General features: G+C 39.4%; 1 protein-coding gene across 2 annotated transcripts; it reads left to right on the top strand.

The window, feature by feature from the left end:
- The first annotated feature begins 487 nt into the window (after positions 1 to 487).
- On the top strand, positions 488 to 26,930 carry mindy2 (MINDY lysine 48 deubiquitinase 2). Of its 2 annotated transcripts, XM_030723198.1 has the most exons (9): positions 488 to 1,532; positions 1,881 to 1,938; positions 4,172 to 4,236; positions 12,240 to 12,398; positions 14,370 to 14,472; positions 15,613 to 15,755; positions 18,091 to 18,264; positions 19,272 to 19,457; positions 21,495 to 26,930. In XM_030723198.1, exons 1-9 carry the CDS (start codon positions 606 to 608, stop codon positions 21,681 to 21,683), a joined length of 2,004 nt encoding a protein of 667 aa, XP_030579058.1. In that variant the 5' UTR covers positions 488 to 605; the 3' UTR covers positions 21,684 to 26,930. The 2 variants fall into 2 exon arrangements, with proteins under 2 accessions (XP_030579058.1, XP_030579067.1); XM_030723207.1 differs by lacking the exon at positions 21,495 to 26,930 and having other exon boundaries at positions 18,091 to 18,282; positions 19,272 to 19,396.

Genomic DNA, 26,930 nt, shown 5'->3' with positions numbered 1-26,930 from the left:
CTACGCGAGATCACGCATTTCAAATGCGCGTGCACGCGGACGCAAAGCGGTCACGGCCACGCCGGGTTCTTATCAATTTACGAGTCCTCGTAAAAGTAAACACTTGAACAATCAAACCCTTTTAAAGCCAGCCGGCTATTCAGCCGTTACTACCGGTGTTGGAGCTGTTGCAAATACCTTTAAATGTTTCTTAATACACTGAAAGTGCTCAGTCACATCTTGTCTAAAAAGTACACAACGTATGTTTCAAAGTGGGAAACAGTCCACATTTTAGTTTATTTGAATAATTAAATAAAGGCCAGCTATATTTTAGCGCGTGAGATGTAAGCTTGTCACCGCGGTGATAAAATGGCGCTAAAAAACGTAGTTTAAATAACACGTCGTATGGGTCACGCAGTTTAATCGGAGCGACAAGATTTACAGTTCACAGAATCCGGGCAGACCCAAACGCACCGCTGCCTGGCCGTTGGTTGTCTGCCGCCCCCCGCGTTCGGCCTGAACGCGATTCACTCTGATGACGTCACTCGCAGAGTTGTCATGGCGTCTTTGGGACCGAAGCTACTGCTGCAATTTAGCTAAAATCTGTCGACAGCTCGTAAACCGAAATGGAGAAAAATGCAAACTTGCATCGAGACGCTGACGGGAGCTCTTTGTGTGCTACGATTGCGGGAGAAATGGGCGACGTTACTACTGTCGCTGGAGTGAAAGGAACAGCCGACAAATGCAAGAATAGTGAGGCTCCTCTCAGTAGTTTGGTTAACGTTAGTTATAACATCAGCACCACAACCGTTAGTGCTCCTACTGGCGTTAATGTCATTTCCAGTACCAGTACCGAAAAGTCTGTCGTGCCAGAAGTGGTCGAAGTGCCCTCTGTGCATCAGGAGGAGGAGGAGAAGAAGAAAGACGCCGAGGCGAGCGGATCTTGGTCGGGGTCCGGGGATCAGATCAGTAACGGGATGGGGCATGACTCTGTGCTGGCCGCAGAAGACAGCCAGGGTGGTGCCTCAAAGTTAGTAAACAACAAAACCGACGGCTCGTCCTCACCTTCCGCTAAAGAGGGCGCAGATGTGCGGGCTGAGGTTTCCGCTAGCGGAGAAAGTGAACCGACAAAACTTGCCAAACCGACTAATCTGTGCCCGGACAATGCAAACACAGAAAACGTCAAGTCGGGGCTGCCCACTGATAATGCCTTATCGGAGGGCTTGCCGAGTGGGAGTGACCCCGATCACAGCCTCGCTGGAGAGTCTCGAAGCTTAGATTCGCTCGAGTCCTTCTCCAACCTCAACTCCTGCCCCAGTTCCGACCTGAATAGTGAGGGGCTGGAGGACAGAGGACTGGCCTTGGCCCTGCAGAACGAGTACGGGGCCGAGAGCACAAAGAGTTCATGTGCTAAGGACCGGGCCGCCGGCCAGTCCATATACCACATTAAGTGGATCAAATGGAGGGAGGAGAATACGCCGATCATCACGCAGAACGAGAACGGCCCCTGTCCATTACTGGCCATTATGAATGTCCTTCTGCTTGCATGGAAGGTAAAGGCTTGGAGATGACAACGGGTCAATAGAGACTTGATTCTAAACTGATACAATTAGGCATATTTCATAATGCATCTCTGGGCTCATGTCAGCATCTATTCCATCCCTTAATGAAGAAAATGTTTACTAAGACTTTACTTGCTAACTAAACTATACAAGTCTCATCCCTTTTCATTAATTTCAGTCAAGACAAGTTTAAGCCATTATGTCCACACGTGTTAAGTACTTAGAAAGGATGTGATGTGCAAATCTGTACATATTTGTCCTGCTGTATTATGGTGTGTTGCAGTATTTTGCTTTTAAAATGGTTAACGAACCATGGCTGTGCATATGTCTCTGTTGCAGGTTAAGATGCCACCAATGATGGAAATTATAACTGCTGAGCAACTGATGGAATATCTCGGTGAGTTTTTGTAGTCCATACCTCAATTACTCTTGCATATGTAGTTCTAGACTGTTCAGTAATAAGTTCACAAAGCAGTTTAATACAGTAGCAGTATGCTGGGCTGCACATACTGCATCACACTAACCTGTATTTGAAGTGTCGCCCATGAGTCCATACACTTGTAAACATAGAAGCCCGCAAAGCCACTGAGTTTCAGTGTCCTCATAAACATTCTTGTGTTTCATGTCCTCTCTGTAATGGGCAGTCACATACTTAAAGGTCAGATATATTCCAGGGTCAACAGAGGAAGAGAGCAGCACAGGGGAATTCCCCATCAGCCTGTCTTCTGCTGCTGCAAAGGAAACAGGAGCTGTCTCATCTTTCTGGCTGTGTCCTGTCATTCATAACTAAAATTAAACTTCAAAATATCAAAATAAAGTGTCACATTAGCAAGGGGGTCTTCAGAGGTGGAGTTGCCGATCCACACTCATGTCACCCATCTAGTGTAAAACGATCCACATAACAGCATAGCACAAATTATTTTACAATAGATTTGCCTCTAAGATTACTTGTGTGTATCTGTTGGCTGACATACCTCATCTCTGTTGATCACCCTGAAAGGCAGTGGCAGATTTGTGCAGCGTGATCACTATTTACATTTAAAATGCCTCGCTTGTGTGGTACCTTGTGCTTGCATGTAATTGCAACACACACAGTCAGTCTTATGTAGCATTCAGGGACTTCTGGATAACCTGTTTGTCGTAACACATAAACACCAAGCTCAGAAGTGGTGTTTTAAAAGGGCTGGTGGTTGCCTATCGGCAGTTCATCAGTAAGCAGTGTAGCATGCCAGAGATCCAAGCAGTTAAAGGCAGATGGATACAGATATTAAGTGAGGATCAGGGATCAGTGAGTCAACAGGCGGGCCGTGAGGGGTTTTCCCAGTTGTGGACTTGCTGTAGTAAAAAGCATTCAGCTGGCAGGCCCCCTGCTGGAAAAAAAAAAATCTTGACTTAAACTAAAATCTTTATGAAGGCTGTCAGTTCAGAAATTAAGGCAGAGGTGACTTTTAAGCTTCTGTCTGATCAAACATTTTATGAAAGAAACGTTTGTGCTTTACAGTTGCAGTAAACAGCAGCAGTGTCTGAGTGATGCATCAGTTTGCATTTACAGTTTGTTTGTGAAGCATACATTTGACACACAAAATAAGTTCTGATAAAAGGTCGAAGAAGGTAACAGGCCTTTACTGACCTTTTATATTTTTTTTGCTTTGAAAGCCAAGTTCAGAATTGGGGAGTTATTTCCCACAGCATACACACAAAGAAACCACTGTGTCATTACAATTATAAAGCACTAATCACACGAAAGAAAGCTTAAGAGGCTTTTCACTGGATGTATTCCACTCATTCTAAGATGCATATGAAAGCAGTTTTTATCCTAAATGCGTGGCTGTTTTCACTTAATGTGGATGTTGATGACAAGAGGTCCATGGCATTCCTCTGAGCAGTTCTCAGGGAAAAATATGTTGACAGTGCAGCACGATACTCTTGCCAGTTCCTAATAAATTAATGATTCTTTGTGAAACATTTTTGAAAACGCTTACACAAGAGTTGTAAAAGTAAGGAGTAGATGGCAGTAAAACATTCACAGCAAGAGGAAGAACCTAGTTTGCGTTTGGCCTTCAGAGTCTGAGAAGTGCTTAAAATGTTCATCAGTGACATTGAAAAACTAGACAACATTACAAGTATAAACCTGTCTTGAGATTTCATGGTCAGCTGTGCTTCTGGCTTGTCTTGAAACATATCTGTCTTCCTACAGCTGATGTAGTGTAACGTCTCAGTTTGTTTAGTAAAGACTTGCACAGTGGTTTGCTGAATTAATGATTAAAAACAGCATGTTTGTGGTGCTGATCAGGGCAAAAAAATAAAAAATAAAAAAAAAATCAGGAGGCAGACATCTGCCAGGCTGTGTCCTCTGCCAGCGTCCATATTGCTGTAAAGGTGAGTCAGCGGTGCATTCAGGTGATGCCACAGATGACTGATACTCAACTCATCCTACATTTTTGGCACAGCCTTTTATTGGGATACAGCCAACCAGTGCAAAACCTATCAATGAGCATTAGAAACAGTTCAAAACATCTGTTACAATCTTTACCCGAAATGAGTTCCAATCCAGGTTGTAATTGCATTGCTCTGCAATATGACTCGACAGATCTGCCAACATCTCTCTTTTCCTCTCTCTCTCCCTTCAGGTGACTACATCCTGGAAACCAAACCTAAAGAAATATCAGAAGCTCAGCGGTTAAACTATGAGCAGGTAAGGCCTGACTCATGCCTAAACAGGCATGTGTTTTTGCTTATGTGTGTGTATTAGTAAGCTGCTGACTGTTCATGGTGCTAGAGGAGCACAGGGCTTTTTTGGATGAGTTCACTCTCTCTCTCTCACCCTCTCTGTTGAAACGATAAATGTGCACGTTGAACACGAGCTCTCTGCTCTTCTCATTTGTCTTTATTGATATTTCTTTTTACTACAGTAAGCGACTGACACGCTGGGGTCTCTCATGACTTGCAAACGCTCAGTGTAGCTGCATGGTGAAACTACAACAGGTTTGCACATTTGCATTGACGTGGCAGAGAAGGGCAGCAGATGTTCCATAAAATGGAAATAAGGGTCGAGTTGATTGCAAACTACATACGAATGCAGCCTAGCTTTTTTCAGCCCCTTCCATTGCTCTATGTTACATAAGATGTGTCTTGCAAGGCCCAGGAAACAAAAAGGGTCAGCGGTGTCAGATTATATTGTTTCACATGGCGGTAAATGCTTAGAGACGCTTGGCTAAGTTCAGCTCCCGGGTAATACTGAGGCTGTGTGTGTGTGTGTGTGTGGCTCACAATGAGAGGCTCTTGATGGAGCTCCAGCTCCCTTGCTTCCTCCCATCTCCACTGTCTGCCTTAGAGTGTGGGAGGGGCCCTGCCTCTTCTCCACTTGTGTGGCAGAGCACCAGCACATCTGTGAATGATTTGAAGCCACACTTGTCCCTCATTCAAGGAGACCAAAAATAATGCGCATAGTTTCTTCACAGAAGCTCTCTGGATCGACCTTTCTAAATTTAAGTTGAGCTGAAATACAACCTCTTAAATAGACCAGCGGTGTCCTCAGCATGCAGAGTAAGGGAGTGGTTAGAGTTTGCGTTGCATAGTTATTATGGTGGTCTAATCCTAGATACTGGCCTGGGAGCTGTTTTGCATGTGGGTGTCCTCGTGTCCGTTTGCTGTCTGCATTTGTGGTTGGGCTGGTTGACACAGTATGTGGAGACTACAGCAGGCAGGGCTCTTGGGATGCTGGAAACTGTGATTTAAGAGGAAACAAGAAATGGGTTTCTGTGGATGTGAATCAGATGGTGCCTTCTTCTTTATATGTTGCAGAGTAACGTTTTGGTTGCTCATTGGATTGTTATAAAATGCAAATGAAGTTACCCTGACTTTGAAAAGGATGCTAGGAGTTCATAACCAAAGTAATTCTATTTATAAATTCAGCTTAAAAGTCGTCATCTGTCACAGGAGTGCAGGAGGATTAAAATAGCAGATGCACGGCTGCTCTTTAGCTATTGTTAAATATTTACTCGGAGAAGCTGAGGAAGTGAGCGTAGTTTTGCTTTGCTTTCATCTCAGTGGACCCAGTTCAACACTGTGATACATCCACGATCACTGGAGGAAGTGGGCTGGGCTTAAGCATCGTCTTTTATTCTTATTTGGTGTCATTCAGAGTAATGATCATTGTTCACAAGTGTTTTTTAAATATGTTTTTGTTCTGAGTGAAGCAGGTAAAATCCCAGCAGCTGTAAAAAGCATTACTCTCTGAATTTGTGTGTGCCCTTATACCTGGCTTTTTCATTAATGAAGACAAAATTTTCATACATACCTGTTTGGTAGGTTTGAAATCTTTCTCTAAATAAGCCAGGAGTTGTATTAACTTTAGTTAATAGTTAGAATAGAATACAATAAAAAAAAATCATATGCAGCTGAGTTTATAAGGTCCATGGAGTTCCATATGGAGAGCAGATTACTGAAGGGATTAGTAATTTTAGACGGTGTGCTCTCAGTTGTTCAGGTTGTGGTATGAGATGCGGATTTAATCCAGGTAGGATCTTTCTAATTAAAAAAATGAGAAATGAGCATGTACACAGAGCTGTCAGTTTATCAGGTTTGTTGTGTAAAAGATAAGCAAAAATGGAGTGCCATGATTTTTCAACCTTATATCGAAACAACTACAAGCATACATTTCAAATGTTGTAACTGAGAAAATAGTCTCATATATACTTACTTTGAATTTGATGCAAGCAACATGTTTCAAACATTTTAGGATAGGGATCACAAAATGTGGAAAAATTGTGTAATGCTAAAAAAAACAATCTAGGAGACAGATCTTACAACTAATATGGTATAACTTGATTGGGTGTAGAGTCTTTTAGAAGTAAAGCTGGAGGGACGCTCATCACTGTGTGGAAGACTACATGGGCAAATACTTAAACAATATCATAACATTGTTCAAGCTAAAATTGCAGAGAATTTGGACATTTAATATTATTAATAGATTCAGAGAATCTGCAAAAATGTTGTACACGGGACAATTTTAAAAACATGATTGAATGGATGTGATCTTTGGGCCCTCGGGTGGCAGTGCATGAAAGACAGGCACAGTTGTGTTGTGGAAATCACTAAATGATCTCTTCCAAGAAACCATTATTTGTACAGAGAGCTCATCTAAGCATCTACAAATGCAAGTTAAAATTCTAGCATGGGAAGGGAAAAAGAAAAAACAAAGAGAATCTAGAAAGATCCACAGCCAGCTTCTGTGCTCCTGAGCTCATTTAAGATGGACTGAAGCAAGGATGAAAACTGACCTGTGGTCTGCTGAATCAGAATTTGAAGAATGTTTTTGGAAATCATGAACGCTATATAAAATATGACAACGGAGTCCAAGAACTGCTGAGCAGTTGAAATCCTATATCAAGCAAGGATAGGGTAAAAAAAAATTCTCTTTCACAACCACAGCAAATGTTCTCCTCCATCGCCAAATGCTTACAGAGAGTTGTTCAAAGATGAAATGATGCAACACAGTGGTAAACATGCCCCTGTCCCATCTTTTTAAAAATGTGTTGCTAGCATCAGGTTCAAAATAGGCATATACTTCTGTGTTTTTTAATAAAATCTGTGGGTTGAATGGTTTGTAAATCATGGCACTGCATCTTAAATGGGTTTGCACAATTTAATGTAAACCATTACAACAGCTCCATTGTAAAATTGTATCTCTATGAAGCTTGTAGTCACTTCATTTTGGCACTGTCATAAAGAAACACACACACACATATAATATAATATAATATAATATAATATAATGTAATTTTTTTCTTTTTTTAGGCTGTGGTAGATTCTCCCCATGTACGGTCATTAAATAGAGGATAACCAACTTTACACAAATATGTTTGGCTTGATGACCAAAATATTGAGCATCCACAGCTGCAGATGTGAGCCAGCACAAAAAGTATGACCCACATTGTGTGACGTTACAGTCTCGTAAACCGTTAATTATTTACAGCTCACACTAATGGGTCATGGCATTATGTAACGGTTCTGCTGGCCTCCATTCATCGATTGATGTTTTTTTAGGTTTAGTGCTGTATTGTGTATATGTATATAAATTTATATTCTCTGTAGATCTACACAGTTGACTGCAGACAGACCCATAAAATATGCATCAGCCTGCAAAGAAGACAAATATCTAACAGTTGCGTTCACTCGTCTCTTTTCACCTCACAGTGACATAAAATGTATATTTCTACCAAAACCTGGTGCTCAACTGTGTTGGTTGGCAGTAGATTTTATGTTACTTCAAATCTAGAACTAAAGCACATTTCTTTTACATAAATATTGTTTCTGCATGACTGATATTGCAGTGATTTCTTGGCTTTATTATGTTGTAAAGTGGGAACGACTGCATGTGTTGTTATTAATTGGGACCTTTGTCTAAAGAAAAGAAATGCTTTTGGGAACAAAGTCCCTCGTGCTCAAAGAGAGAAGCAGGGAGGCCTTCCCTTGGACGCCTACGCTGAGGTTGAGTAAAAACACTGAAAGGCCCCAGAAGAGTACTATGCTAATGTTACGCTGCGGAAGTGTAACACAACAGGACTAGATGAATGTGTGCAATGCAGTGCTAATCATCTGAGCCACGAGCACTCATCTGCAGCCCTCTGCCCTAAAGTGAGGAGATGAGATGTGGTCCATTACACAGCCCTGCTAATCCTCCCATCACTGCTGCTTATAAGCATCCTAATCCACACACTCAGATGAGCCAGCTGTGGGCTTTTCACCTCAGCTCTGTGCACCAAAGGGTCAAAGCTGGAGTAGCCCAGTGCTCATCGGACACTATAGTATCTCTAGTGTAAACTGATGCCACACAAACGGCGCTGTGAACACATTTTATTTAAAATGACATTTCGAGCTGTTGCACTTGTATGCAGATGCATATTGGAAGGCAGTGTATCACAGAATTGCATGTGCATTTGTGGTTCTTTGACATATGAGCCAAAACAAACTAATTCATACTAATCATTATGGTTAATAATAGTAAGACTGCGTTTTACTAATTTATGGAAAATGTGTCCAAAGTCATGTCCAAAAAAAAAAAATAAAACTGATCTGCACTTTATACACTCATATTTATCTTGCTGGTATATGTAGTGCTGGTAATTAGTTTTGGTTTGTGGATTTTTTTTTTTTTTTTTTTGATCTTCCCAAAGAGCACTGTGAAAGAGTTTATATGACTATACACTCGTAATAGAGTTGTAGGCCTCAGCTGCAAAGCTTATCTTGATCTCAGAGTTAAATGGCAGGAGGGGTTTAGTGCCAGCTGGGAAACATTGCTGTGAGGCTGAGTGCAGGAATTAGTCTCTTTCATTGGGTTCTCAGGTGTGTGCTGCAGTTATGTATGCATTTCCTCTAATATTCATACAGCAAAGTAAAAAGGCTGGTTTTCTAATGAAATCCTCTCATACAGATAAAGGAAACATGTCAATCGTACTGGATACAGAGAAAAGGATTTTCTATTAATATTATAATAATATTATTATTGCTTTAAAGCCTTTTTACTCTACAGAGATAATAAAAAGAAAGAAAAGCCACCAGTCAAAACACAGCAAATGAGAAGTACAACAGGAGACTTGTCTGTTTAAATCCTAGTTTCTTAAAAATTGTGACAAAAAAAGTGTGCTGATATTTCTAACCTACAGCATGTTTAATACATACTTAAAATATGGCTTTGTGTTATCTTTTGTCTTTTTTTTTCTATATCTACAGCACATGGATGAGGATCATTTATGAAGTGAATATTAATGTTCCTTCATTGCCGTTTTCCGTGTGTGTGTGTGAGAGAGAGAGATTGTGGAACAGCTGATAGTTACTATAGATGGCCTCCTAAACATCTTCACGTTACATGTTAAAATGTCTGCATATAGTTTGAGTTTTAGAGGGAGCTGCCTCCTGAAGATGTCATTATTAAAAACACGCTGTTGCAAAAGCATAACAGAAGACAAGTTTTAACTACAAATATTCAGGCAGCGTATCCATCCGAGTTCACACCCAGCACTGCGCTTCCTTGGGTCTCCAGCCATACACCTGCTAAGTGTGAAGTAAAGAGGATGAGCGGTTGTCAACAAAAGCAGAATACAGCCGCACATATAGAGGCAGAGACTAATTCCTCTCTAGTCATGGGTTTTCTTATCAGTACAAAAGACAGCATTTTTCTCAGTACTTTTGGGATTGGCTTTAATTGAAACACAAATTAAAACCTGCAGGTTTCTAGTAGTAATTTTACTTTAAAGTCAGGTTCTAATATTCAGGATGTTACTAAAATAGTGTATATCTCATGCAAAAGTACTCTTTTTCATATGACCCTTTAGCTAAGTGTTTTTTTTTTTTTCCCCTGCAGTGACCCCGCTCTCTGCCTGTGAGGCTTTATTTTCATCTTATTTTGCTCATTAGGAGGTATCTTGGCTGCAGCCTCTGTGCAGTGATTGTGTAGTCCCTGAGCAAGAACAGTGTGCAGGGTTTGAATGCAGCCCTCCATGAAAACACAGCAACCAGGTTACTGACTGACTACAGGCTTCTCTGCTGCTCTCTGTCTGTGAAGGGTGCACTTAGGTTGCACTCACACGAAATCCAGGACGTTCATGCAGGTTTATATTCAAGGTGTGGGTGTGTTTATGCTTTAGAATGTAACTGCTGTGAAAAATTAGGTCCTTTTATTTACCCCCTCCAAATGCACACACACACACACACACACACACACACACACACACACACACACACACACACACACACACACACACACACACACACACAGAAATCTGTCCTCCAACATTAGGAATTTCACTCGCAATCATGGTGTGATTTTTGACATAAAATTTAACAGGGTTGTACGGTCATGCTTTCTCCAATCTGGCAAAAATGACTTTTTCAAGCAGACCTTGAAAAAGTCGTCTTTATAAGAGAAACTAACTTAGCAAACTCAGTATTGGCTTTTAAAGCTCTCCTTAAAGCTTATTTTTACAGGAATTTAAATTTTGAAAGCTTTGACCACTGTCACATTTACCCTTTTTTCCTGCAGCTGTGAGGTATCTGCCACTGTGCAGTGACATGGGTAAAACATGTTTTAAAGCTATCGAGAATTTTAATTTGATTTTAAGAACATTTTAGACGGAAGTTCTTGTGGACAGGTGAGAAAAAAAAACTTAAGTAAAATAAAGCACATTTATACTTTCTAAGGGTTTGTGTTACATAAACAAATGGAGCTCACAGGTATGAAGATGAAATCCACAGTAACATGGAAAGCTATTCACAACCTTAATACAACTGGGAGCTGTCAGTCTATTTGACCAGTAGGGTCAGTGATAGAAGTTTTCCTGAAATTAACTGAGTTATACCCAGAATGCCAGTTTGTGCTCTAGATTGGAGGGCTAAAGTTTTGTAGACTAAAGCCCTAAACCTACCTGGAGGTTGAGCAGGTGGTCTGCAGATTGGTGGTTTGATTGCCAGATCCTCCAGTTTGCATATTGAAGATCCTCGGACAAGATACTAAACCCCAAATTTGAAGCATCCATCTGTGTGTGAGTGTGTGAGAGAGAGAGAGATGAAGCTTAAAGTGCATAGACCACTATGCACTTTAAGCTTTCTTTTTTCTTTTTTTTTTATTTGTAGTATAAAAGTACTCTTGAGTGCTCAGTAAGAGCCCATTTACCACACCATATACAAATCAGGAAACCCCATTTCTTTCTTTATTTCTATGTTATGCCTAGCAACCACTGTTGAGTACATGGCTTAAAACATGACTGATTCTGGTTTTCAATTTTTTTTAGGATTTTTGTTTGTTGGGGTTCTTTTTTTTTTCCCTCCTGGTATCACAGCTCAGTTAGTTCATAGCAGCCACAGTGGGTTTGTTTTGCCACAGTGTGATAGCGGCAGGGGGGTGGTATCGTGCAAAAAAGTGACGTCAGTGCATCTTTTGGCTACAGTGAGTCATCCCACATCATCTGGTCATAAAGACATGACACATTGAGGGAGGAAGAGACATTTAAAGTTGATCTTACCAACTGCTGCAAACAAACAAAAATAAAAAATCCATTTTACTTGAATTTTTAAAAGGAAAAAAAATAAACGTAACAGCGTTATTATTGAGTCTAAATCGAGGGATGAACTGCAAAACAATTGCAGGGCTATCAGATTGCATTGTACTGTGTAGTGTTCCTGTCCATTCCTTGATAATATTATAAGGGGGAAATGTCTTGTCTTATGAAGACCATTCTTAAAGCTTACAGAGAAATTTAATATCAGATGGTTTCCTGGTAGAGACTTTTATTTATTCCACTGGTTATAAGTTGACTGAGCAAAAACTAAAAAGACCAGTAAATATGATAACAGCACAGTTACAGTGAAATAACTTATTATAAAATATATGAAGGCTTGAGTGTGTGGAAAGCAGGTTTTTGTACTGGCATAAATGGAAGCTAATGGTTTCTTTTAAAAGTATAGAAATTGATCCATGAGGGTCCCAGCAATGCTGGCAGTGCAAACATAAAGGAATACTGTTACAGATAAAAGCAGTAAAACAGCCGGAGGGGACAGAGGCCATGGCGCTGTAACATGTTTAAAATATACACACAAATATGTCTCCTGTTATAGGTAATTTAATTTTGTTTCAGTTCAATTCAATTTTATTCATATCTGTCTCTCACTCTGCTGTGCTGTATCGATTTTGTTTTCTAGAACATGAGTGATGCCATGGCAGTGTTGCACAAGCTGCAGACAGGTCTGGATGTGAACGTGAAGTTCACCGGGGTGCGCGTCTTTGAGTACACCCCAGAATGCATTGTATTTGATCTGCTGGACATCCCTCTTTACCACGGCTGGCTGGTTGACCCCCAGGTGAGATGGTTCTTATTTTCTCTTTACCTCCATGGAAATCAGCCTGTTTTATTCTTCTACTTTTTATCCTCAACATGATATGAATATTGAAGAATTCAGTTAGTGGTATTCAGTTTTGTTTTTCTCACCACATCTACATTGTCGGTTGAATTCACTTTTTAGAAACATTTAGAAACATTCCACAGAGACTTCGGTCCATATTGATGTAATATAATCACACAGTTGCTGCAGATTTGTCATCTGCAGGCAACATTTTTCTAATGTCCTGTTGTCCAGTTTTGGGATGAGCTCAGGCTGTAGCTTCACTGTAGCTTCAGTTTCCTGTTTGCAGCTGGCAGGAGTGGCACTCGGTGTGGTTTTCTGCTGCTGTATGCCATCTGCTTCAAGGTTTGACGTGTTGTACATTCAGAGATGCTCTTCTACACACCTTGGGTGTAATGAGTGGTTATTGGAGCTACTGTTGCCAGCTCAGCGCAGTTGGGCCATTCTCCTTTGACCTGACCTTAACATGAACAAGATATTTTCACCCAGAGAACTGGATATTTTCTCTGTAAACCATAGACATGGTTATGTGTGAACAATCCCAGCAGATCAGCAGTTTCTGAAATATCCAGACCAGCCCATCTGGCACCATAAACCATCCCACGTTCAAAGTCACCTGTAGATCACCTTTCTTCATGATGCTTAGTTTGAACTCCAGCAGGTCATCTTGGCCATGTCTACATGCCTCAATACACTGATGTGCTGCCATGTTATTAGCTGATTAAATATTTGCATTAATGAGCAGCTGAACTGGTGTACCTAATAAAGTGGTGAGTGTACACTCTGATGATAATTTGATTTATTCCTAATACACATTCAGACATAAAATATTGCAATATATTTTCTTTCTACCATCTTCTTGTTTTTTTTAAATGTATGTTTTATTTTAACATTTCATACACTGGAGCAAAATATGAAAGCAATTTCACATTTTGACGTGTCATGTTTTTCTTTATTCACATACCATCTGCCTTGACATCCTTGTTATGGTACAAGTCAGTTGCTAAAATAATTACCAGTAAAAATGATAAATGAATTTAAAAACATTTAAAATGAATAAAAGCAGTAGGAAACAAAATAAAGTAACAATGACTCAGCTAACAGGAATGTCTTAAACTCTGATCATGTTTGGAGCACCTGTAACATGATTTGATAGGTTGTTTCAGTGGCTTCTTCAGTATCACTGGCAACCTGAAGAATATTCATTCGTTCTGCTCCGGATGACCTGAGAGGTTGAGTTGTTTCATAGCTTAGGAACTTGTCAGAGAGACATTGAGGTTCCAGGCCATGCAAGTCCTTAAAAAGTGAGCTATACACCAAAACACATACACCTCAGCAGGAATGTCTTTGATGTGACGTGACCAGAAACGATGAGTGTGGTTAACAGCTTCCTGTCCACATTTCTCTTAACTTCAATTCCAGTATCTCCAGGTGCTGGAATCAATCTCCAAATGCAGCCCACACCATACCGCTCCCTTAGCATGTAATTACAATCTAATGACGTACCAGTTTCAGCTCACCTTCTCTTTTCAGTTTTAGTGGCGTCTGTTTTTTTTTTTGTTTTTTTTTTAAATCATGTTCCGTTCCTTATTTGTCCTAATAAATTGTCTCTTTGCAGATATCGACAGTAGAAAAATCTGAAATTATTTAGGTAAACTTTTAAACATAACCTTATTGCACTCTCCCATTCGATCATCTTTTAGAGAAGCATTAAAGGTAGGAAAGAGAGATTATGTTATTTATAGGTTATCTTTCTATATAAAGAATGAATGGGTAAGTGGCCCAGATTTTAATAAGTAAGTTTCAATTTATTTTATTTATTTATTGGTCCTGTTTTAATTTTCTCTTTAAAACATTCTGTAGTTTTTAATAAAACAACACCATAGCTTGTTGAATGTTCTTTCCCACAGTTTTTATCTTTGTTTACAGATGCATGACATTGTGAAGGCAGTGGGCAACTGCAGCTATAACCAGCTGGTTGAAAAGATAATATCCTGCAAACAGTCAGACAACAGCGAGCTGGCAGGAGAAGGTAAGCACTTTGTCTTCTCTCCTGATCTGCCCCACTGCTCTTTCGTCTCCCATTTCTTCTTTTTCGATCTTGAGTACTTGAAGGTGGAGAAAAAAGGAGAAAAGTTGTACATTTTAGTAAAAATAACAAGAGATTTAATCTTTTTTTTTTTTTAAAACCCTGAAAATGTTTTTGTCGGTACGTTCATTACATCAGATGTGCTTGCTGGACTGTCCAGTGCAAACACATTCTCCAGAAAGCCACAGACTGAGTTTAAATAAAACCAGGACATACATGTGACTACTCATCAAATGACCTACTTCCTGAGCTCGCAGCGTCCCTACCAGCTGTCCCTAACTTCTCAACTAAATATTTGCTCATTCAACACTGAGCTTCCTGAGTAGTTGTCAGCTGGGCTTCTACCAAATCAACACATCACCGCCTTAGTCGATGACCTCATATGGTACATTTAATTTTGTTGGCCAGAAATTAAATTCTAAAACGAGACATTTGAGTTTTGTGGTAAAGTTAATTAAATATTCAATAAGTGCACACACACACACACACACACACACACACACACACACACACACACACACACACACACACACACACACACAATAGTCTTTAAAAAGATGCGGCTCATTCACAATCTAGTGGTAGCATTGCAGTGATTTTGAGAGATTTGAATGCTGGTCTGTTATACAGAGGTTGCATGCGATTATCAAAATGTGGCCAACTCCATCAGAGAGTTGCAGTTACTCAAAGAGTGAAGACAGACGTTACAGCAGGATTTCCACAAAGCTTTCCAAGTAGTGACATGAATGAATGAACTGGGATTGCTTGATTGCAGTCCAGGCGACTCATCCAGTGGGCTTATAGTTTAATGAGAAAAATAGTTTTAAAGAGTTCTAACAATTGAATGTTAACCTTATAGCATCCTAAAGCAAATAATAAAATATCTTTAATTGCTTAGAGGGAAATTAAAGCCGAAACTAATCAAAACAGAAGAACTATAATGTGCACGCTGTAAGTTTTCCCAGTCACTTAAATCTGCTTGTATGTTCTGCAAGGAATAAAAATTAAGTTACATCAAGTAAGACTCATTGGTCGGTGTGTCGTCATTTGCTGATCTAACTTTGCTTTTCTTTCTGTCTTCAGGCATTGTAGCAGAGCAGTTTCTGAACAGCACAGCCACCCAGCTGACTTACCATGGCCTGTGTGAGCTCACATCCACAGTACAGGAGGGAGAGCTCTGTGTCTTTTTCAGGAATAACCACTTCAGCACCATGATCAAATACAAGGTAAAACACTACAAAGAAAGTACTGACCACACGTTTGCTCTTGCTGTGGACATTATTTACACAAGTTACATTAAGATGCCTGTGAGAAGTTAACCCTTGAAACGGCAAAAACTTAAATGGGTTTTAAGATTGAAGTATAATGATTGGGCAGAGGATGTTCACCTGGGAGAGCAGGTCATCTAGTCGGAGGGGCTATATAAAGAGGGGAGAGTTGTGTATTTATCACTGCCTACTGACGTGTTAATATATTTGCTTTCATTAAATGCTTCTCGATTGGCTGTTCACAAAAAAGTAGCTCAACTGCTTAATTGTCTCTGATCAATAGTCATTTTATATACAGAATCCTTTAAGTGGTATATATATTCCCTTTCTTGTGTAGTTGCTCATTATAAAGATATACTATAATATATTTTTCTATCTAAATAAAGCTGTGTATTTATGCATATACAGTATTAGACATCACAATCACAATGACCCCATAAGAGGTCCTTTTCAGTGCAGAGGTGTCACATCACATCTGTATCAACCCCCGTCCAAAGCTGGCTGGCCATATATTTCCAGCAGGGGCTAACCTTTCCTGTTATCCACAGAACGGGAAGTAAGTCTGTGTACTTTCGTTTTGAATAGTACACTTGTTGCCAGTATAAGCAAATCAGTGCGCGTGTGTCCAGCAGCTATCAGAGAAAGCATAATAACAGCCCGTGTTCTCTTGTAATCACTCCGATGCAGACTTTTACATGAACGTGTACATATATGTGGTAAACTGCTCTATATCTATGAAGACTTCATGTGTATGGACTAGCATGTGATTTAATCTGAACACTGGTGTGTTGGTGTTATTCCTGCAGCATCATAAATAATTCTGCTTCAGGAAAGGCTTTTTAATACGGGGACCAGGATAGAAAAATCAGATAAATACTTAAACACTTTCTGTCCAACATCGTTAATATAGTTAAAGAGTTTATTATTATGGAATCATCAAAATTTCCTAAACTTAACAACCTAACCTAACCTAATAATAATAATAATAATAATAATAATAATAACAATAATAATGATGATGATGATAGCAATAATCTTACTATAGCTTTGTCTGTCCCCAAATTCCTCCCACATGATCTTCAGCTACCAACGTGGCACACAGGTACATCTCAGGCCTCTGAAGGTTCTTATCTACATCGCATTATGTCATCATGTTGCCTAGCAACCACCTAGCCATTTTGATTTGATTTGGCTGAGTGCTTCCGGTTGAAATCGAAGCAGCAACCTTTTGTTTGCAGGGCAAAAATGTTAACCACTTATAACACCTTACAAAAGCACCATAACATTTTAATATTCACAACAGTAACATCTAAGGTACAGCCTGAAAACTTGAAAATTTTTAAATTTGCTATATTATTACACCGTCATGTTGCCTGGCAACCACTTAACCATGGCCTAAAATGACATTTGTACAGTAGAGCAGGACCTGAGCATTGCAGGGGACCAATAAAAATGGTCTCATTTTTTATACAGTCAGTCACATATTTATCTTCTATTTAATTATATAAACAAGATCTACCACCCCAGTTTATTTACTTTTCTCAATGTGATTAAGTATATCAGTTTGTCAACATTACTAACAGACCAAACAATATTGTGGTATTGGCATGTACTGGTACTAATAATAATTTAAAGAACAAAAATAATGACAATTTTCTTAGCAAATAACTTAAAGCGATTCAATAGAACTTGGCAACCCCTTTGACAATATATTGATAACTCTATTTGAAGAGAATTTGATTTGACTCTCGGTGTGATAAGATGTAAGTCCTGGGGACAGGGGAGGGGGGTGGGTCTTGAGAATGTCCTTGTTTATTTATGTTACCTTTGTTTTGTTTTGACTTTGTATTGTCTTTATGTTTTATGTTCATATCAAAAGAGGACGGATTTGTATTGTTGATGTTTCAATTTTCATGTTTGACTCCTCAATAAAACTGTTTGACAGCAAAAAAAAATAATGACAATAATGTTTGGTTCCAGTCCAGTCCAGTGTTTCACCCTCCATGCCAATCATAGCCGACGAAATCTTGAACCGAGACCATGTTCTTTGATCTTCAGCACTGTCACATTGACAAAATTTGACAAAATAGCCATTGACAGTGCTTAACCAGCGTTGTGGTAATTGCTGTCATGATCTTTTCCACATTTGCAACTTAAAAACAATACTAGTTAATGCCGGAAATTATGCAGCTGTAGAAATGGCATCACCATGGTAATAACAAGTACACGGTGCACTAACGGCATGTCTGTAAACACTGATAAGGTGTGTGTGTGTCTGTGTGTTGTTTCCCAGGGCCAGCTGTACCTTCTGGTTACAGACCAAGGTTTCCTGACAGAGGAGAAGGTTGTCTGGGAAAGTCTGCACAATGTTGACGGGGACGGCAATTTCTGTGATTCAGAGTTCAGGTTGCGGCCTCCTTCTGATCCAGAGACTGTATACCGTGGCCAGCAGGATCAGATAGACCAGGTCTGAGCACTGATGCAGGCAAGACTAGCACAACCAGTGACTGTGTCCCCCAAACTGTGATGTGCTTAAATGTGTTGTGCTTTTCGCACCATCTGTGTAACACAAAAGTAAAGGCAAAGTACATCACCAATAATGGCACACTGGTGCTGATTGTAATTTTCTACAGTTACTTTACAGCAATTTTGCAAACATTGGACAAAATGAAACGCAACACCAATTCCCACGAGACACAGAATTATCGAAGTGAATAGATCCAGGAAACAAAGCCAAAAAAAAAAAAAAAAGCTCTGCGTCATCCCAGGCTAAAAAAAAATAATGGAAAGTTCTTAAATAATAGATGTGTTGTAGCTCCCAGTGCAAATCACACACACACACACACACACACACACACACACAGCAGCCTGAAATGGCTGGGCAGGGCTGCGTGGCACCTTGCACTCTTCTAATGCATGCTTCACTATGCCACAGTGGTCCCTATCAGTCCATTGTGTTTATGTCTCTGATGTTTTTTTACTTGTTCCACAGCCGTCTTCTCATTGGTAGACCAGAATAGACTGAACGCAGAGCTCGCTTACGAATTTTCTGGCTTGCTCCCACACATGCACCGACTAGACAAGAAATTGGGGGCCATTACTTTTTATTCTTCTTACTTACGCATCCCTAGTCCTCCTTATATGCAAAATTTGTTTGGTAAGAAAATTCTATTTAAGTATTTTATGGATGACTCATCAGTTTGGTTAGATGAAGAAAATTTTCCCAGTGTGAGAAATTCCATTTTGCAGTAACACTAGCAGTAGCGAAGGAAACACGTCAGATAATGCAGTATAGGAAGTCTGGCAAAGTAGAAGACAGACACAGTTGTCTCTGTAAGGAAAAACTTGTGGATTGTGACCAGCTGTTGAATAATCAGAACACAGTATATGATCAATTTAAGCATTGCAGTGACAGCTTTGCTCAAAGATAATTGTCTTTCGTCCCTCTTTATGTGTGTTCATGTCTGTCATCAGGATTATCTTATGGCGCTGTCACTGCAGCAGGAGCAGCAGAGCCAAGACCTACAGTGGGAGCAACTCCCTGAAGGCATCAGTGACCTAGAGCTGGCGAAAAAGCTTCAAGAGGAGGAGGACCGACGAGCCTCCCAGTACTACCAGGAGCAAGAGCAGGAGCAGGCAGCGGCAGCAGCACACGCACAGGTAGGGAGGTCAGGACTGAAGGAAAAGGAAGCAGGTGAGAGAGAGAGAGAGAGAGAGAGAGAGAGGGGATAAGTAGGAGTTTGAAAAATGTGGGTCATTTTATGAGCCACAGTGGGTAGTTTGCCTTTTGAAAACAGATGGATGTCTGCATCAGAGTTTGAACTACAAAGCAGGAACTGAAGGTGAAAAAGGACAGTGGTAAGACATAATCGTGGCTTTTTTTTTTTTTTTTTTTTAAATCGTGAGCTCGTGAACGACATACGGACAAAAGAGGCAAAACAGAGAACAGTAGAAAAAGTAAAACTCTTCCATTCTATTCACGAGGTGTTTTTTTTCTTTCTTTTTTTTTCTTCTGGCTGCTCCCTTTAGGGGTCGCCAAAGCATCTCCCTACATCACACCCTAACCCTAATCCTCTTCTGTCACACCCATATCATGTCCTCCTCCACTACATCCATTAATCTTGTGGTCTTCCTCTTTTCCTCCTGCCTGGCAACTCCATCCTCAACATCCTTTGACCAATATATTCACTCTCCCTCCTCTGCACATGTCCAACCCATCTCAAACTTGCCTCGCTTTGTCTCCAAACCATTTAACTTGACCTGTCTCTTTGGTATACTCATTTGTAATCTTGTTGCTCCTGGTCACTCAATGAAAATCTTATTTTACATTAAATATATGCATTTATCAGGGTGTCCCGTAGCTTACCTGGTTGAGGATGCTCCCATCAAGGAAATTTGTGTTTGGTCAATTATTTATTTGTTGTAACAATGCTTCTCCGTGATAAATCTTATACTGCTGGAAAGCCTGTTCATTAAATGGTGCCACATTTGTAAGGAAAATACATTTGTTGGTTGAGTATGTGGGTTTCATCTGTGAAAGCCAAAACTTGTCTGCCAATGCCAAACAGCTTATTCTGCTGCTGAGTTTTGTTTGGTGTCATTTATTGGATTGGATGATTGCTGGTTGACGAAAGAGATGCCATCCCACAGCAGTGTGTGACCAGCATGAGGAGGAGGTGCCAGGTTGTTGTGGCTGTGTTTGGTTCTTCCACATGCTGCTGTGGCCCCTGTTTGTTAAATGAATAAATTGTTGAGTTGCCAATATGTCTTGTTTTTTTTTTAGACTTCAATCATCCAATCCAATAAACAACGCCAAACAAGAGTCCATAGCAGAATAAGCTGTTTGGCATTGACAAAGAAGATCTGGCAAGTTTCTCATGGGCGAAGGCCACTCTGCTGCTCAACCCACAAATGTATTTTTCGTACAAATGAAGCACCATTTAAGTGGAAATAAACAGGCTTTCCAGCGATACAGGATTTATTGCCAAGAAGCATTGTTACAACAAAGAAATAATGGACCAAACACAAATTTCTTTACTTTCTGCGCAAAGTTTGTGTATGGATGGATTCAGTAAATCTCTTTCCTGTTAAATATGCATAAAATATACAGTATAACACTATATATATATTGATTTCTGTAAGTCACTGTGTTGCTGTAAGTAACACTGTCACCCATGACATAATACTCCATGAGGACACTCCACACATCACTTAAGATCATGATATTTTCCTCAGCTGTCCTTTTTCATAGCAGGAAGTAGTCCATATCAAATGCACCCATACTACTGGAAATACTCTGTATGGTTTAGTTGAAGGTTCCTCCTGCTGGGTTTAGGTGTGGAAGGCCGCAGTCATTGTGTACTCTAGCTCGTGGTAAATGCACTGTACTGTTATCTACATCAGTGCAATGCACCATCAGACAGACTTTGCATAAGAGAGGTCACAGAGTGACTGCATCCAGCCTGAATGCGTCATATGTTTGCGTTCCCACAATCACCTCTCTGGTAAAGTTCAGGGCTGCAGTGCTTGTGCAAAATGTCTTTAGTTTAACCTCTCAAAGTATATGTAATTCATTCCAGGCAGACATTAATTTTGGCTGATCACTTCTTGCCACTTCAGAACAATAAGTAGTTTTGCTATAAATATACACATACATGTAAATATCTACTCTTTTGCTCTTTGGTCCTGTTTGCAAAGGAGGGCCAGCAGGAGGCTGTTGAGGGGGCTGAGACGGACAGAGGTGGTCCAGGAGCAGGTGGAGCAGCAGCCGGTGGTGGCATAGCAGCACCAGCTGGAGCCACACCCAGCCCGGGAAAACAGTCATCTAGTGGGGAGCGCAAAGCCAAGAAAGAATCAAAAGATAAAGACAAATGTGTTATTTTGTAACATACAGCTGTCTGCGTGAGTGTGCATGTGAGTGTTTTGTGCATTTGCTTATCTGTGAGAAAGGGGACAGCATTTGTTTCTCCATGGACTGGACACACAACGCACAGCCCCCACTTGATGACAAACAAGGGAAGGAGATGATTGAGGAGAGATGTGACTAACAGAGGATTTGCTGTTCCCAAACCACTGGTGCCTGCTATCCTCTATCCTCAGTGGAACCTGGACATCTGAAGAAGGGGCACAACAACAGCTACTACCCCTTCTCTTTCTTAGAGTCCACCAAACTTTGTTACAAGTTGCACACTATATTTGTGAAGGGGGGGGGGGGTCAAGTTTATGTGGGGATGGTATATTTTATAGCAAAAGACATAATCTGAAGAAACAAAATCTCACCCTCTCACATCATCTTCTTTTACAAAAATTAATTCATTTCAGTCATTTTTCAGTAGTGCAGCTTATAAGCTTTTTGTATACATCAATATTTACAAAACATATATAGCTGTTGATGCCAAGATATGCATTTTATTTATCTGTCTGAGCAGCTGGTAGCTTTTGGGAGAGGTTCTATTCTTTTTTCTTTTTTTTTTTTCCCTCTAAGCCTAAAGGGAAATCTATGTAACACCACTCGTGTCCCCTCTGGAACACTACATACTAAGGGTTAATTAGCTGCCAGATACTGTAGCTATGTTACAACACTCATCACAGCTTGCCCTGTTCAGATTTGCCTTACCAGAGTATGGCAGTGTTGTATTCTGCTCTGTCTGAATGTGAATGTGCGCTTGTTTTTGTGTGTATGGTATGTGCAGTACATGTGTGCTACTTGGTATAAATGTGTCATTTACTGAGCATCACTGATGAAACATGCTTTTTTTTTTTTTTTTTTTTTTCGCACTGTCAGTTAAGCTACACATTTGGGACATTTCATGTCTTCTATGTTGTGATTCTATTTAAAAAAACAACAACATTTGGGACAGAAGACTGCAGATAGCATTGGCACATTCTGTCTAAATCTGATGTTTCGGCGACACAGCTAGCTTTTGGCAGATTAGGTTTGCCTTAGACGGCATCTAGTTTAGAGTGAGCGGTAGTTTGAAAGTCTATTCTGACATCTTCCTGAAGAGATGAAGTGTGTGTATGTGGAGACACTGTCAGAACCATTTCTGGGCTTTGAATCCAGAATTCAGTAATGCACATATAATGTTTCTCTAAATGAGGGAAGTTCTGTTAGCATTTGTTAACATATATTTGTTTCCACAGCACTAAATGGGACTCCCAAATCTGTGAAATTAGGATCAAGATATACAACATAATAAAGTCTGTTCAATTTATCAGCTGGCCGATATTATTGGCTAAAATTAGTCTGTAAATATCAGCTTTTATAATGGGCAATTAATGAAAAATGAAAAAAAAAAAAAAAAAGATATAGGAGAAACACCATTCAGCCATGTGATGAGTGTTGATGTTGCATACTTTGTCCAACAGAGGGCACTCTGCATCTTCTCTGTTGGCAAAACAGGTGTTTGGAACACCATGTACAGCAACCAGGTGATCCGAGAGTCAGGTGTAAACAAGCAAATGTTATGGAAATCTATTTATGCTTCCTGTGTCCCAAAGGGAAAAAAAAAAAAAAAGATATCTGCCATTTTTTTTTTTTGTCTTTAAATCACGAAACATTGGTAGTCTTAAAAGTCCTGTATTTGTCAGGCTCTACAACATAATGTTCAACTTTGAATTTTTCCCCTCTTGTTCTCCACGGTTCTCCCTTTCCTAGCCCCTTCCTTGCCAACTTGAGAGAATACAAATTTTTCCAGATATTTATGAACATTCAGGCTTAAAGTTCACAAAACAGAGCTGTGTTTGGAGATTGTAGGAAATTATGTATCACCTTTAAACTTGTGTGCATTTCACTGCAATGTTGCGCATGCAAACACATGATGTACATATTTACCTAACGCATTCTTATAATTTAGCTAGTGGTTTGTGCCATTATTGTACCATGGGACTGCCTCCTGACAAACTTTTTCTATCTACACATTCCAGTCGGATGCCTTGACTCAAGCCTTCTGTTAGAGACTTAGGGAGACAGTTGGCGTAGGAGGTTTTTGCAGTGCTTTTAAAGTGGTCTCTATTATTTCGTTCAGTGAGAAGAAAATTCTCTGTCAGGACAGCAGGCTACCTACTGTGTGGGAAACCTTTCTTATGGGCTTTGTGTGATGGCTGGAGTTTGAGCTCCCCATTTGTTTCTTTGGCCCTAGCAAGGCTATGTAACGCCTTACAACATTTCAGCATATTTTATAGGACAAAAGGAAACGGGCGTTTTTCCAGAATGAGACAATCCATACATTTTTCACAAACTACTCTCAGGCCTTTTTTTGAAGGGACATATCCTCGGGTGTCTTTTCAGATGTTACACTTTCTAATGACACACTTCCTCGGCCTGAACTCACTATCTCAGTCACAACTTTTAAGTATCCGTTATATGAACACAACACACAACTGTTATGACACTTTGAAAGACTTAACACTATGTTATTTACAGTCGAATTCATTGTTTAACATCATGGTAAAAAAAGCAATGAACTAGCTGCTCCTGGTGAAAAATTAAAAAAAGACAAACCTCACTGAACAGGGTTAAGGAACATTGTTACTTCTGTACTTTTTTCATAGAAAGCTTTGCAGTTTGTTTTTTCATGCACCTTAATAAATTAATCAAAATTTCATTTTAAGAAGATAAAGGGGACGCTTTCTGATAACATTGTGGGTTTTTTTGGGTCTTTTCTTCTTCTTCATTTCACCCTTATTTATGTCTTGGCCCATCAACAAACACGCTGATTAAACATTCCAGTAGAAATTTTTAAAATGAGACTTTATTTTGAAGATGGATTTGATTTTGAAGATTTTTTATGTGGGTCAATGTTTGTATGAGTGAATACAGTTTGGAGTTACACATGCCACAGATTTTTATTATTGTTTCAGATTTACTACTGTGCATTAGCTTGCTATTCCTAGTCATTACCATCTGAATTAAGTAGTTTTTGTTGTAATGTGTTTGGTTCACCCTCCTTCCTATGATGAATTGATCAGAAGGCTATTGTGTGTTTAATGTCTCAAAGTGGTTTCTTGTATGCCTTGTAAAAGTGATGGTGGGGTAAATGCTGTAAAATTAGTATTTTGACAAGGTGATCGTTGAACATATAGTTGTTGTAATTGGTTTTGCACTGTTACATTGATATGCACTAACAGAAAAAAAACATACCTCATTTTCTACAGAACATAAATTGTGCAAGAGTGCTATTGTTTTTTTTTTTTTTTTTTTTTTTTTTTTTTTGGGTATCTTTAAAAAAAAAAAAAAAAAGTAAATAATGGCCAAAATAATTCTTAGTAGCAGTTCCTCTTAAGCCAGCTAAATAATACTAATTTGTAAAAGTATGAAAGGGCTGATTACATATTTTGGCTTAAAATGAAAGAGTACATTTGTTTAAAGGAACCACTTTGTTTCCAGAAATGCTGGGATGCTGTGCAAAATGTAAATATAGACAAAAGGCTGTACTTTGCAGATCACCTAAATATGGCAGCTTGTTTCTAGCACTGGAAAAAATTGCAACTTACTAACTCAAACTTCTGAGAAAGTAACTAAAAATGTTGACTTAGCTCTGCCTGACAAAAAAAAAAAAAAAAGTTTATCAGTGGCAGAAACAAGCTTCCATAGGAAAACCTTATTTTGAACTGAAAATGAGGGAAAAAGACAACATTAAACATGGGGGGGGGGGGGGGTTGTTGTTTTTAAAAAGATGCTCATTTTGAAAATGATACCAATAACACATTTCAAATAAATCTGGAGTCATATTTTCTTTTAATAATGCCATGTTTTCACTATTTGAGACATTTGGACTGCAGGCAGGCAAATTTAGTGCCAAGACACTCTAAAAGCAGAGCCATGCCTCTGTAATATGTAAAAATCGGTATGTATTGTTCAGCATTATTGGGACCTTCACAGATTTGAAAGTTATTCGTTCCATGTACACTCATGGGCCCCTGTACCATCGCAGATGCTGCCTTTTAAACCAGTCAGATGCCCCCTCTCCTCTTTACTTCAGAGAACATGGTGGCAGTGCACAGTTGTCTACTTCAACTCAGGCCATTTTAAATGAGCTCGTGCCCGGAGGGACCTGTGGTGTTTGTGACTCTTGCATATGGTTTTCTCTATGCATGAGGTTTTTAAACCTATATTTGTGGATGCAGCATTAATACTTTGCAGAAGTGTTTCTGAGATCAAACCAAATAATGAGAAACATTTTTTTTTTTTAATACTGTACAACTTTTCTGGTCTTTAGATGCCCCTGCCTCTTTTTTTTTTTAACTCTGTTGCTAGCTTCAAATTCAAAAAGTGCTTTAAAATAAATACTCAGCTTTAACATATGTCACCTTTTTGTAGTATTTATAATTAAATATATGGTTTAAATTAATTGGAAATCTTTGTATTGTGGTTTTATTTATATTTTTCACAGCATCCAAACTTTTTTGGAAATGGGGTTGTAGTACCACTTCAATAGAACTTGCTGCAATTTGATATATTTCTAATTAGTGGTACACCAACACCAGACTAATGTCCTGCTAGTCCTAAGGCTGGAGTAGCAGCACAAAGCTGAAAGATGATGAGGAAGCTATGAATTAAGGATTAATGGATGCCTGTTTTCTACACAGTATGGAAGAAAATATGTGAAAAGGGGGAAAAAAAAATGGCATTCAGTTTCATCAGCAAAAAATGGTGTAGGTGCACCCCTAACTAGTTTATTGTTCCCATCAAGACCATCATTTCATTCATACACAATGTTCTCAAAGAAGGGCAGTATGCCAAAACTACATATAAAAATGGGATATGGCTGCTTCATCAGGCTTGAGTGTTATTAATGTAGCAGAGGGAAACGCTCGTTGTGTGACAGACGGATCACAGTGCTGAACAATCTAAAGGGAAAGCTTTTCTTTATTGCAATATCAAACTCCCAGATTTTACCTTGTGATGCATGTACAGTGTGGGCTGGAAAATAAAGCGGAGTAAAAGTTCATCATTGACTACCCCAAGAAAATTAATTTCCACTGTCCGGTCTATTATGTTTATATTTCACATAAAAGGAGCGTGTTTGTGAATATGGGAGGTTACTCATTTGTGTTGATTTCAATGTTCATCTATTTACATAAATGACCAAATAATGTATGTAGCCTTTCACATTACAGTCACATATTGTA

This window comes from Archocentrus centrarchus, chromosome 3 (assembly GCF_007364275.1).
Source record: "Archocentrus centrarchus isolate MPI-CPG fArcCen1 chromosome 3, fArcCen1, whole genome shotgun sequence".
NCBI classification, from domain to species: Eukaryota; Metazoa; Chordata; class Actinopteri; order Cichliformes; family Cichlidae; genus Archocentrus; species Archocentrus centrarchus.
Note: the sequence above shows the minus strand (reverse complement) of the source record. Positions and strands in the feature narration are given on the sequence as shown.